We start from the raw sequence: 13,735 nt of genomic DNA on the forward strand, positions 1-13,735 counted from the left end.
GGTTTCTGGTTATGCATGTGAGGAGCTAAGAAATCACCATTCCATCCTAACAACAAGTAAAAAGCTGAACAGACTGAAAAATCAACAGCTCTTCTTGGATCTATACGAGAAGAAAGGAACCAGGGCAAACCCCTGCCCCCAAGAATGGCGAGACCACCAGGTAAATACAGGGATTTGCAACTCACCAGAGCAGAGGCTTCCAAGCAGAAACAGCCAGAACAGCTCAAGGAACCACTGCCGGGGAAGTAACACATGAACTCTAACTGACGAATTGCTGGAGGCTCAGTGTGGACAAGCCTGAGAATTAAAAACTCCAGGGGGACCCAGTCATAAGGTGGCCCCAACAATATGGTGAGATTTACCTCCGGGAATTGACCAGATTCCTAAAGTAAAAATATCTAGAAAAATCCCCCCAGGCTTCCAACAGAAGGAGGGGAAAAGGAACCATTTTGAAATACCCAAGAGCCCTCTGTTCTTCTTAATAAGGTCTGCCCTCAGGGGAAACTGATTAACCAGAGCCTGACCGGCTGGAGTGTTATCAGAGAGCTTAACTGACCTGGAGAAGGAAATACCCAGCCCAGCCCACTCTAGCCATCCTGTCCTACCTAAGGGGGGAGAAAAATGCTGAGAAACATTTGAGAAATTCACAGTCCAGAGGCATAGGCTCACCAAAACACTGAGACCTAATCCCAGAACTAGAGAATGCTTCCCCTGCCCCACACCTTACCACCAGGTGACTAAAGTCCTATTTAAGGCAGTTCTTTTTACCCAGTACATCATGTCTGGCTACCCAGAAAAAATTACAAGGCATACCAAAAAGCAAAAAAAGACAGTTTGAAGAGACAAAGCATGCAGCACAACCAGACATGGCATAGATGTTGGAATTGTCATATTGGGAATTTAAAACAACTATAATTAATATGCTAAGGGCTCTAACAGATAAAGTAGACAACATACAAGAGCAGATAGGCAAAGTCAGCAGAGAGATGGAAAGCCTAAGAACCAAAAAGAAATGCTAGAGATAAAAAAAAAAAAAAACCACTGTAACAGAAATGAAGAATGCTTTTGATGGGCTCATTACTCGATTGGACACAGCTGAGGAAAGACTCTCTCAGCTACAGGATGTCTCAAAAGAATCTTCAAAAACCAAAAAGCAAAGAGAACAAAGACTGATAAAAACAGAACAGAATATCCAAGGGCTGTGGGACAAATACAAAAAGTGTAAGGTACGTGTGGTGGGAATACCAGAAGGAGAAGAAAGAGGAACATAAGAAATATTTAAACCAATAGTGACTGAGAAATTTCCCAAATTAATGTCAGACACCAAACCACGGATCCGGGAAGCTCAGAGATCACCAACCAGGATAAATGCCCAGAAACACTACAGAAAATGAAAGATAAAGAAAAAAAATACTGGGGAAAAAAAAAAAAAACAAACGGGGGGGGACAAAATCTTACCTAAAAAACACCAACCTAGAATTCTGCACCCTGCAAAATTATCCTTCAAAGGTGACAGATAAAGACTTTCTCAGACCAACAAACACTGAGGGAATTTGTTGCCAGGAGACCTGACTTGCAAGAAATGTTAAAAGAAGTTCTTTAGAAAGAAGGAAAATAATATAGGTCAAAAACTTGGATCTACATAAAGGAAGAGAATCAAAGGAGTAAATGAAAGTAAAATAAAACTTTTATTTTTCTTATTCTTGATTGATGTAACAGATAACTGTTCAAAATAAAAGCAATAATGTATTTGATTATGTATACTTATGTCTGTGTGTGTGTATATATATATGCTATATATAAGTGAAATGAATGCTTATATATAAGCTTATATGTAAGTGAAATGAATGACAGCAACTAAAATGCCCCTTAATAGGTGAACAGATACATAAAATGTAGTACATCCAGACAATGGAATATTATTCAGCCCTAAAAAGAAATTGACTATCAAGCCATTAAAAGACAAGGAGGAAGCTTAAATGCATATTACTAAGTGAAAGAAGCAAATCTGAGAAGGCTACATACTGTATAATTCCAACTATATGACATTTTGGAAAAGGCAAAACTATGGAGACAATAAAAGATCAGTGGTTGCCAAAGAGGGTAGGGCAGTTATGAATAGACAGAGCACAGATGATATTTAGGACAGGCTTTGGGAAAACTCCCATTCAGAATACTGAATGATGTTATAATGATGGATATATGTCATTATACATTTGTCTAAATGAATACAGAACACCACAAGTGAACCCTAAGGGAAACTATGGACTTTCGGTAATTGTGACTGTTAACATCGACTCATCCTTGGTAAAAATGTACCATTATGATGAGTCATGTTGATAATGAGTAGGCTAAGCATGGGTGAGGGGAGAGGGTATGTGGGAATCTCTGAAACTTCCTCTCAATTTTATTGTAAACCTAAAACTGCTCTGAAAAATAAAATCTTTTTTTTAAATTGACTACTGAAATTAATTATATGGAAAACAGAATTGTAAGATAATTGTGATGGTAATTTTATGTGTCAACTTAGTTGGGCTATAGTACCCAGTTATTCAATTAAACACTAATCTAGATGTTGCTGTGAAGATAGTTTGTAGATGTGGTCAACATCTATAATCAGTTAAGATTATCCTTGGTAACCTGGGTGGGCCTCATCCCGTCAGTTGAAAGCACTTAAAGCGGAACTAAGGTTTCCCTGAGGAAGCAGAAGTTCTGCCCTTAGATGTAGAATCAATTCCTTCCCAAGAATTTCCAGCCTGCTAGCCTGCCTTACAAACTTCAGATTTGCCAGCCCTCATAATTACATAAGCCAGTTCCTTCAAATAAATCTCTCTTCTATCTCCCACCAGCTGTGTTGCTCTGGAGGACCCTGACTGCTACAATAATATTACATCTTCAAAATGTTGTTAACCTTAAACGTGAGATATTTTAAAGATTCTACTAGACTCACCTTGAAGTATTCTGTAGGGCCTCAAAGAAGGATATTCATAAATGATAATCTTTGGGAAAACTCCTTTTTCTGCTACTGTGAAGTAAGTTTTTTGGGGGTGAACCTATAAAAGATAAAATCTCACTAAAGCACTGAAAGGGAGATTATCATATAAATCGCTCAGTTAATACAGTACTTAGCATCTGTTACTTTATAATTTGTTTATTAGGATCCATTCTAATAGAAAACTCAAAACTGGGCATCTAATAAATACTTGACAGTGGATATAATTGAAACTGAAAACTAGAAGAATACTCATTTTAAGTTTTACTTTCATTAAGAGAGTCATGTCTTAACTCTACAATTTTTTAAATTGCCATCAGAAGAGCTAGAACAGTGGTTCCCAATCTTTAGCAGGCATCAGAATCACAGGCAGGGCTTATTAAAGCACAGATTGCAAGCTTTAACACTGGAGTTTCTGATTCAGTAAATTGGGGCTGGGACCTGATATTTTGCATTTACATTTCTAACAATTTCCCAGGTGATGCTGGTGATGCTGAATCTGGGGACCACTCTTTGAGAACAACTACGTTAGATGAATTGCTTACCCTGCGTTTGGTGTTTTGCTTTATTTTTAATGGAGACCTAGAACAAGCAAGACATTTGCTTTACACGCAACACATAAATTCACCCTGTCTTTTCTGGAAGAGAGCCTGTATGCCCCAAACCACATTTCTGATGGGTTTCTCATAGCCTCACAAGAGCATTTCTCATCCACAAATGGATAACTGTTTCAGAAAAATTGAAGTGACGTGGGCAGTGGAGGAAGGTCGCTGTCGCTGTCTGGGCACCAGCAGCCCCAGCACACACGGAGAAGAGCCCCACTGACACACAAGCGCTCAGGGTCCAGGAGGGTGAGGTTTAGGGTTAGCATTCTTGTTCACACTACACCCCTAACTACTGACCTCAAACCAAATTATCGTGCCACAAAATAGAAAAAGGGACATTTCAAAACTACCGTTGGCCATAAAGTGATAGAAAAACAAGCGGGCTAGATGTTGCCCAGTCCTCTGCAGATGGGGGGGACCTCAGGGCTCATGGTACTTTGAGATGGTCCCGACCGACTTCCTCCACAGAGCCTTCATGTCGGGCCCGGGAATATTTGCAACAGCTGGTGCCACCGTAGCATGTACTTGTGTATATATACCTAGCTTTTTGGTTTTGCCTCTTTTTTTTTTTTTTTTTTTTTAATTGGCCGTGCCACACGGCTTGCGGTTTCTTAATTCCCTGACCAGAGATTGAACCCGCGCCCCCTGCAGTGGAAGCACAGAGTTCTAACCACTGAACCACCAGGGAATTCCCAGAGAGGGGCCTTTTAAAATGAGAACAAGTTGATTTAGTATGCTTTTATGCTGAGGATGCCTAAGGAAGTAAAGGCTGAAGATACAAGAAAGAAAATGACTGATGGAGACAGACACCTGAGGAGGAATGAAGAGACAGACTCGAAATCACACACAGATCTTTTCGTCAACTGCTTGAAACTACTGAATGTGCAATTTGTGCTTCATTTCCTAATGTTCAACTCTTTACTTACATTTTATCTGGCACTTAGCTTTAATTATTATGTGAATTATCATTTGTATCATTCATCTCAGTATCTTTGCAGAATAGCAACATAGCATTTAATGTGAAAAACCTGCATGACTATGGGAAAGTCACTCAAACTCTATTAGCCCCAGTTTCCTTATCTGCAAAATGAGATGATAATATTATTAATACAATATTATAATATTGCATGGAGCTAATGTCAGTGAACATAGTGGTTGTAATTGCGAATTGAAAATGCCTTAGAATGAAGACTGCTGTGCATCTCATGTATTCCCACCTCACAGCCTGGCTGGTCCACAGAACAAACAAACACAGGGATGGATTTTTGTTTTCTAAGTTACTAAAGGCATACCCCAATGACACCAATTCCTCTGCCACTGCTACTTCGCAGGTAGGTCTGTTCCTTGGTTTTCAAATTCAGAAGGATCAGCTGGTTCCCAGCTATGTACAACACCATATTGCTGTCCAGAAGTTGTAGGTTGGCCCGCTTTCTGCAGTCATAACCAAAGGAATGTCTGAGGGAAAGTTGCAAAGGAAAACAAGTGAAACAACATAACCGTCCTAGAGAGGGGAAAAGTAACGAAATGAATATATTTTTTAAAACCCATACCCTTAGTTACATAAACATCCAGGGTTGAAGTAGTTGAATTTTATGCTGAAACTCAGAGTTTTTTACTGTATTACTAATGTAATCTTGTTTTTAAATTAGGTGAAAATTCTCATACTCTGATTCAGTCAATATTTTAGTTTTCCTAGGAGAACCCTGAAAGCACATTAATTTTGTCTGCAATAAAAAATAAACTTTCTATTTGGGTACTATAGAGAGCAAAGTAGTCCCCTAAATAATTTCATTTTCCTCTCTCCTGCTAAAACTGAATCACAGTATAATGTGAGAGAAAGACTGTCTTTGCCATCTTTGTACTCCCAAAGCCTGTCCAGTTTGTTGACTGAACATAGTAAAAGGATCATGTAGGCCTCTTCCTTGATGCTGAAAGACAAGATGTTTAAAATTCTGGGGACTTCCCTGGTGGTGCAGTGATTAAGAATCCTCCTGCCAATGCAGGGGACACAGGTTCGTGCCCTGGCCTGGGAAGATCCCACATGCCACGGAGCAACTAAGCCCGTGCGCCACAACTACTGAGCCTGAGCTCTAGAGCCCACGAGCCACAACTACTGAGCCTGCGTGCCACAACTACTGAAGCCCACGTGCCTAGAGCCCGTGCTCTGCAACAAGACAAGCGACCATAATGAGAAGCACGCGCACCGCAATGAAGGGTAGCCCCTGCTCGCCGCAACTAGAGAAAGCCTGCGCACAGCAATGAAGACCCAATGCAGCCAAAAATAAAGAAATAAAATAAATAAATTTTAAAAAATAAATAAATAAATAAAAATAAAATTCTGACATGTTTGTGAAATTCTGACACACCAGTGACAATGTGACTACTGTAATAAATTCACATAAATATAATTGAAATTTAATCATGAAAAGTTATGAAAATTGACTAAATAATACGTAATATATAAGTATATAAAATAAATAGGCTAACATTTCCTTTCCAAGATCATTAGTATGTACGGGTGTGCAGATGAGTATATACGTGTGTGTGCGTTTATGCTATAGAGTAAAACTGCATTAATTCAAAATAGAGGTTTAAAAAACTGAGCTATAAAACATTTTTTAAGTGTACTTTGTTATTACATTCAAGCTCAAATTAATATAACCCAAGATATAAGTGTAATAATTAAATGAGATCAACCTATTAAAAAATTATAGTTTGCCAAGGAAATATATTATGTAGTGTATCTTAAGTAGATATATTCTTATTTTCCAAGAATTCATTGCTGAACACAAAAGTTGAAGGATCACTGGAGCAATCCTTATTTCTTGAGCCCTTGTTTTTGTTTTGTTTTTTCAATCTGATTTTAGACGATTCCCCTTATTTGTAAGTAAATATTTTCAGAGAAAGAAATTATACAACACTTTTAACAAGAATGATATGTAGAATGTAAAAAAGGAAGAGCAAATTTTAATTAATGCAATTTGAGTTGTGAAGAATATATAAATTATAACTAACTACAAGTAACTATACCTATCTCATTGCCTCATAGTTAAATTGAAAAAGAGAGAGAACATTTCAGGGCATTTGTACAAGAAAAAGGAATTTTATAAATTTAGAAGACATTAATGCCTAAAATTGAATCTTATATAGAAATGCAAATGAATATGTGATCCAAGATCTAGATGAAGCTATTCTGCCCTCATGGAGAATACCTGGGGCCACCTCACAAATAAAGAGTAGAGTCTACAGCCCCTTATCTTTACAGAGCCTGGTATGGGGCAGGAAGTTTTGCCTACCCTCTTTTTCTCTCCCTAAACTACTGTTCTCACCTTTCCTTCTTCCTTCTCTCCTTTCCCTTTTCCCAGGTGCCAGTGTAATACTCTACAGGGCTAGAAGAATGTCTAACTATGAGGGTAGAAGTGGGCTACCATCCCTTCACTAACTTGGATGACAGTAGGGAATTGGAGACATGATCATTTATCTAATATTATCATCTGTAATTTCAGGGGGAAAACTCCCTCTTACTTGCTGCAGTTTTGATTGAAGGCACTTTCAAATGCAGAAATGGGTTAGATTGTAGCTTCCCAAACACTTTCCCTCTAAATCAATCACAACCTGCTTGAGGGCAGAGACTGCTTCTCATTCATCTGTTTCCTGGAATGCCTACCACAGAGTCTTGAGCTTATTCGGTTGAATGAATGAATGAATGAATGAATAACTAGAGTCTGATCTTTCCCTTTTAACCCCAGAGGACAAGGCAGTCCCTAAGCGGAACTCTGAAAATGTTAAAATGTGTTCTGACGTACCTTCACCTCCCTTCTGTTTTATCTCATCCTCTCTTTTGGCACCTATTCTTAACTTCCTATCAGAGGCCCAGGGCCTTCTCTGTTTGTCCATGGCCATCTAGGACCTCCACTTTAAAATGGTGTTTAAACACTGTCTTAAGTGCTGTTTAGTGTCTTCTATAAATTATGCTGTGGTTTAGGTGATATTTTATAAATTATACTTTCTTGATTGATTTAGAAGACACAAATGTTAAAACTGAAGTAGATAAAGAATTAAAAGGGTATATGGGGATACATGAGAGCAGACTTCTTACAGCTTCTCACAAGAAATAGAGATTATATTTGTTCATCTCTAGAGAGTAGGACTAAGTCTAATGACATAGGACATTCCAGAACAGGCAGATTTTAATTCAAGGCCTGGAGGAGCTCTCTAATAACGTAAGCTATTCAAAAATGGGATAAGCTGCTTTGTAATTGCCCTGGTTTTGAAAGTGTTCAAGACAAGTCCATAGCTTATACAGCCACTCCTCCAGCATGAGTAGAAAGGATTCATGCACTGAGCCAAACGTCAAGATCCCTCTGACTCCCTTATTTACAGACTAGGCATATCTCTCTAATACAGAGATCCTTGTATTCTGGAGCACCAAATCCCCAGTGTTGAGAGCCGGGAGAAGGCAGCACAATCACAATTACCCGAGAAGCTTTTTCAGAGTACATATACCCAAGCCCCTCTCCACGTGGAAATAATGCAGTAGGTCCAGGAAGCTATCAGAGCACGTGCATTTCAGGAAAAGCTTCTAGGTGACTAATAAACCACCTCATTTGAAAAAAATCGACTAGAAGGCCAACAGCATAACTTTCATCAGTAACCTGTCCAAAGGCCACAAAGGGAAAAAAAAAAGGCCCTCAAGAGAGAAAACTCCAGGTTACAAATTTCAGGGTGAATTAGTTTTAGTTACACCTGGAATCGAAATAAAGTTAGAAGATATAATAACAATAACATGTTCTATTTTTACATAAAAAGCAAAACTGAGTCAGGAAGTACGCTGCCCTTCCCCTCTCAGCACCCCTTTTATAAGGGGCCAGTCAGTGTCTAGGCCATGCGGTCATAACCACTGCCCTTCGGAGGGCAGGCATGCTAAATTGCTAACCAAGAGCCTTAATGGAAGTTGTCTCCTAACTAGCGCCTCACAAACCTAACATCATAAAGTGATGGCAAACCCTAAATCCCCTTGTTAATCATCCCACTTTTACTTTTCTCACAGACTCTTATTCTTCTATTAAAATGGATTATATTGTGCCCACTTCCTCAGGGTTGTCTTCTCTGTAACTCATCTGGTAAATAATGTGAAAGCACTAATGCCTGACAATGGCCACGTCAGCGTTTCAAGCAGGGAGATCAATGATTTTAACTTAACAGGCATTGAAAAAGGGGTGCCAGGCTGGTAGAGATAAACAGGGATAAGAGGCCTCCTGGTCTCCTTCATATCACATCTCCTGAAAGGACAGCCAGAAAAGCATTATATCTCTTTATGGTTATTTGGCATCTAACAAAAGCTAACAAAAGCTTAGTTTAAATTAAGATCAAGCATTTCTATATTAAGCTTCTTAGAATTACCTAAGATAGGGGTTGGCAAACTTTTTTTGTAAAGGGCCAGGTAGTAAATATTTTAGGCTTTGTGGGCCAGATGATTTCTGTTGTAACTACTTAAATCTGCCCTTGTAGTGTGATGGCAGTCATAGACTTCATGTAAATGAATGAGCATTGCTACGTTCCAATAAAACTTTATTTAGGGAAAAAGGCCAGAGGCCAGATTCAGTCCATGGGCTGCAGTTTGCCAACCCCTGACCTAAAAAGCTGAAATTCCAAGATTATACATATGTAAATGGAGTGGATACACAAGTGTAAGAAGATCCAGTGGTATGTTTGAATCCGGAGTCACAAAAGGCATCGAAGCAAGCTCCGTATAATCGTAGAAGAAGCTTTCTGATATTTTCTTCTTAACTTCCTCCTCTGCCTCTTCTGCATCTGGGACAGGAGTTTCCATGGACTGAGATTCTAAAAAATTAAAAATATTTTAACTAAGAAGAGCGTCTGGTCAATCCTAAAATCGTATTTCATGAAGACAGGAGGAATGTACATAGCCCATAATACTCTAGCAGTAACTACTACTTCTGGCCCGAACATAGGATACCACCCACAAGTGAGCATGGAAGAAGAGGCAACACGCCTGTGTGCATTGGGGTGAATGCCTAGCCCTGGTCATGGTTCCAGCAGCCTCAAAGAACAGCGCACAGTCAGTTCTAAGGGAGAGTCAGTCTCACTAATGTGGGATAGATCACTCCTTAGACAATCCCACTCCCCAGAAAAACCCAGTATGAGAGTATGTGATACTCAGAATATACAACTCCAGAGCTGCTAAACCACCCTATCGGGATGTTTGATGCTCTTTCTTTTATCACCTCCACACTTCCTGCAACCATTTCTTTTATGGATTTACAAGTGTTCAGTTAAAACAGTGACAAGTACTGATAGAAAACTAGTAATACTTACTTCCAATGCTTTCCACATAATCATCTTGAAATGAACTTGAACGTCCTTCCAAATGTTCCACATAGGATTCATCGTCCCCTAAATATGATTCTTCCCCTTCAGTAAATGTTTCGCCTGTGGTATCTTCAACAGATTTGTAATCCTCTTTCACAGCGGCTATTCAAAATAATTTGTTTTTATAATTTCTAAATTTGAATTAAACATTTTCAAATTTCTAAATTTGAATTAAACATTAAATAATTTCTAAATTTGAATTAAACATTTTCTTAAACATTAAATAATTTCTAAATTTGAATTAAACATTTCTTATTTTCAAAGTACCTAGTACTTCCAATTAGTTTGTGCTCTAAACTGAATGAATTTTAAACTCAAAAATTGCTACAAAAATCATTTTATTTGGTCACTCTTATAGCTTTACAAAAAAGTTTTAAAGCTTTTCCTGTGAGTAAATCTCCATTTTCACTTGATTTGCAGTCTATTTCCTACCACTGCACACTTACAAGAAAGTAAAGGATAAAGAAAAAAAGATTGGCTAGTATGTTGCTATCATTTTTTCAATTCAATTTCACTTGAACAACACGTTATTTATAAAGACCTTTTATGTCAAAGATAAATAATGCATATTCAAGAATAATCTCCTCTGGGTATGACAATGTCTGAATGATATCCTAGGAATACATCAGACTATTTGCTTCAGGACAAGCTAGAAGAGAAAAAGAATTGGAATGGGAGTAGAATAGACTTAAGTATAAGCCAACATTCAGATCAAGTCCAAACATGGCTATGATTCACATATACCATGTCCAGCAGGTGAAAGGGCTGGATAAACTTTCAGAATAATAAGGCAGAAATGGTAAGTATGTCAGAAACAGAGTAGAACCACCTAGTAGGTCTATCTGAGATGAGGCTAAAAGAAGAGGAACAAGGCCCGAGACTAACATGAATGAGGTGAGAAAGCTGGGCCAATCCAATTAGCAGGACAAGAGGACAGGGTTCTGTAGGATTCGTGCATTTGGATGGAAAGAAAATAATCCTGGACACCTAAATGGGGCCCACTTCTTGAACTCCCCTAGGGGAGAGCCCTGGGTAAATACTCTCCAGTAATACCATTTAACAGATATCTTAGCTCTTTCTTGTGACTGTTGCAATCAAACATTATATCCCCATCTCAAGATTAGGATATTATCTGCTGGCCTGCCTCTCTCTGGGAACAGAGTTCAAGCTGCCATTAGATGAGTTAAGGCTGCCAGCTAGGATGAGGGAATCACTGATAAAGGAATCAGGGGTGAATACGAATGAAGGGGAGTAAATCATTTTTCTAAAAATGAATATTCTGAGCCTAGTTGAAGGGTTGTGCCACTGAAAGGAAAAGTGGAGTTTGGAAAAAGACTAATTTAACAGGAAGTAGACACATTAAATCAGATTGGCAAAGCAGCAGGTCTTAGCAACTTGGTGACAACAAAGATTTTTATACTTTTTATAATCCCAAAATAGACAGGTGGAAGGATTATGGTTTGATGTACAAATCAGCATTTGTCTTTCTATTCTTGGAAATAATCTAAAATCAACATTGAAAATGAAAGCCAAAATTACAAACGCCATTTCTTGTAGAACTAGAAGCTGCTAAAACCTCAAATCAGAAATGGATGGCAGGGCTGGCTGGTGGAAGGGCTGGCAAAATTAGTGGATACTGAACAAGGATGGGTGCAGGAGGAAGTAACGGGAGGTAACCAAGGCGAGGAGACACCATAGCCACAGATCTCAAAAAGAGCCAGCTGAAAGTTTGTTTTATGACCAAGGATTTTTTAAATTAATTAATTTATTTATTTTGGCTGCACCAGGTCTTAATTATGGCACTCAAGATCTTCGTTGCAGCATGTTTAGTTGCAGCATGCAGGATCTTCGGTTGTGGCATGTGGGCTCTTAGCTGCAGCATGGAGACTCAGTTGTGGCACGCAGACTTCTTAGTTTTGGCGTGCATGTGAGATCTTGTTCCCCAACCAGGGATCAAACCCGGGCCCCCTGCATTGGGAGAACAGAGTCTTACCCACTGGACCACCAAGGAAGTCCCTGACCCAGGATTTTATAGGTGAGTTTCCTCAGCTTTTTCTTCCCTCTAGCCAATGGAAATAAGAAGCTGTGGTGCCTCTCCTCACCAGCTGCCACAGAGGCAGGCTGCCTCCTGCAAATACAGCTTGCCTCTCTGGTCCTTGTTTACCTCCACCTCCTTTGTGAGATTGGGAACACAATGAGGAAGTCTGCAAACGATGTGACTGTGCACATAGAACATCCATAAGAACTCCCTATAATTATTACAGTTTTTAAAAGAGTTCTGCATGGTTGCTACATACAAAAACAATATACAAAAATTAATAATTGGGACTTCCATTTTGGCCATGATGAAGTAACCATGATGGAGTACCAGACTGTTCTCCTACTACAATTTTGGAATTATTTAGTTCTCCCTTTAATTCTATTTTTCTTCATGTATTGTGATGCTCTGTTATTAGATGCATACATATTTATGATAGTTATGTCTTCCTAATGTATTGCTCCTTTTATCATCATGAAATGTACTTCTTTGTCACAGATAGTACTCTTTGTCTTGAAATCTACTTTATCTGATATTAATATAGTCACTCCAGCCTTCAAATGCTTACTGTATGCCTACTATATCTTTTTCCATCAATTTACTTTTAACCTATTTATATCATAATACTTAAAGTGTGTCTCATACATCATATAGTGGGTTCTTGCTTTTATTATCCATTCTGATAATCTGTACCTTTTTACAAGACTTATTAGTCCATTAATATTTAATATAATTATTGGTATAGTTGGATTTTCATCTAACATTTAATTATTTATTTTCTGTTTGTGTGCTTCCCACTCTTCCATTTTCCCTCTATTTCTTCTTTCCTATTTTCTGTTAGTTCATTTATTGTTATTCTTTTAGATTATTTATTCTTTAAAATTCCATTTTAATTTCTGTTAGCTTTTTAACTACTTTTCTTTGTTTGCTTTTTAAATAATTGCTTCAGAGATTATAATATTTATCCTTTACTTCTCACAGTCTACTTAGTTAATATTATAGTAATACACATCTTTCATCAATTGATGGAACAACCAGTCAAAAACTCCGTAAGATATGATGATCTGAAAAACACTATCAAACATCCCCACCTGCTATTTAAAAAACACTAAACCTTCACATTCAAAGGCACATGGGCCATTTACCAAGATAGATCACTTGCTGGGACGTAAGACAAGTTTTAATAGCTTTTAAAAGATTGAAATAATACAGAATATGCATATTCTCTGATTACAACAGTAGTAAATTAAAAATAAATTACAGAAGACATTTGGCAATTAAAAAACGCACTTAAAAATAATGTATGGGTCAAGGAAAAATTAATAAAGAAATTATAAAACATTTCAAAGTAAATGATAATTAAAATATAACACCAAAATTTGTCGGATACAGCTAAGGCAATGCTTAGAGGGAAATTTATAGCTTTTAGTACATATATAAGAAAACTCAAAAATCAATGACCTAACATTCCACCTCAAGAAACTAGAAAAAGAAAAGCAAAAAACCCCCAAAACTCAGAGTAAGTAGAAGAAAGGAAATAAAAATAATAAATAATAAAAATAAAATAATAAAACAATAATTAATAGAATAAGTGTAAATAATAAAAATGAAAGCAAGACTCAATAAAATAAAAAGCCAACAAAACAATAGAAAAATTAGCAAAGCCAAAACCTTATTCTTTGAAAAGATCAACAAAATGGATGAACT

General features: G+C 37.7%; 1 protein-coding gene across 1 annotated transcript in view; it reads right to left on the reverse strand.

Annotated features, from left to right (window-relative positions):
- The window catches only part of CFAP44 (cilia and flagella associated protein 44), a 144,683-nt gene that overhangs the window by 108,118 nt on the left and 22,830 nt on the right, over positions 1-13,735 (reverse strand). Inside the window, exons 3-6 of the mRNA XM_061193078.1 lie at positions 9,937-10,092; positions 9,282-9,441; positions 4,890-5,052; positions 2,951-3,053 (exon numbers count right to left, since the gene is read on the reverse strand). Of these exons, the coding sequence (XP_061049061.1) occupies positions 2,951-3,053; positions 4,890-5,052; positions 9,282-9,441; positions 9,937-10,092 (582 nt within the window). The remainder of the gene's footprint in view (positions 1-2,950; positions 3,054-4,889; positions 5,053-9,281; positions 9,442-9,936; positions 10,093-13,735) is intronic.

This window comes from Eubalaena glacialis, chromosome 6 (assembly GCF_028564815.1).
Source record: "Eubalaena glacialis isolate mEubGla1 chromosome 6, mEubGla1.1.hap2.+ XY, whole genome shotgun sequence".
Taxonomy (NCBI): Eukaryota; Metazoa; Chordata; class Mammalia; order Artiodactyla; family Balaenidae; genus Eubalaena; species Eubalaena glacialis.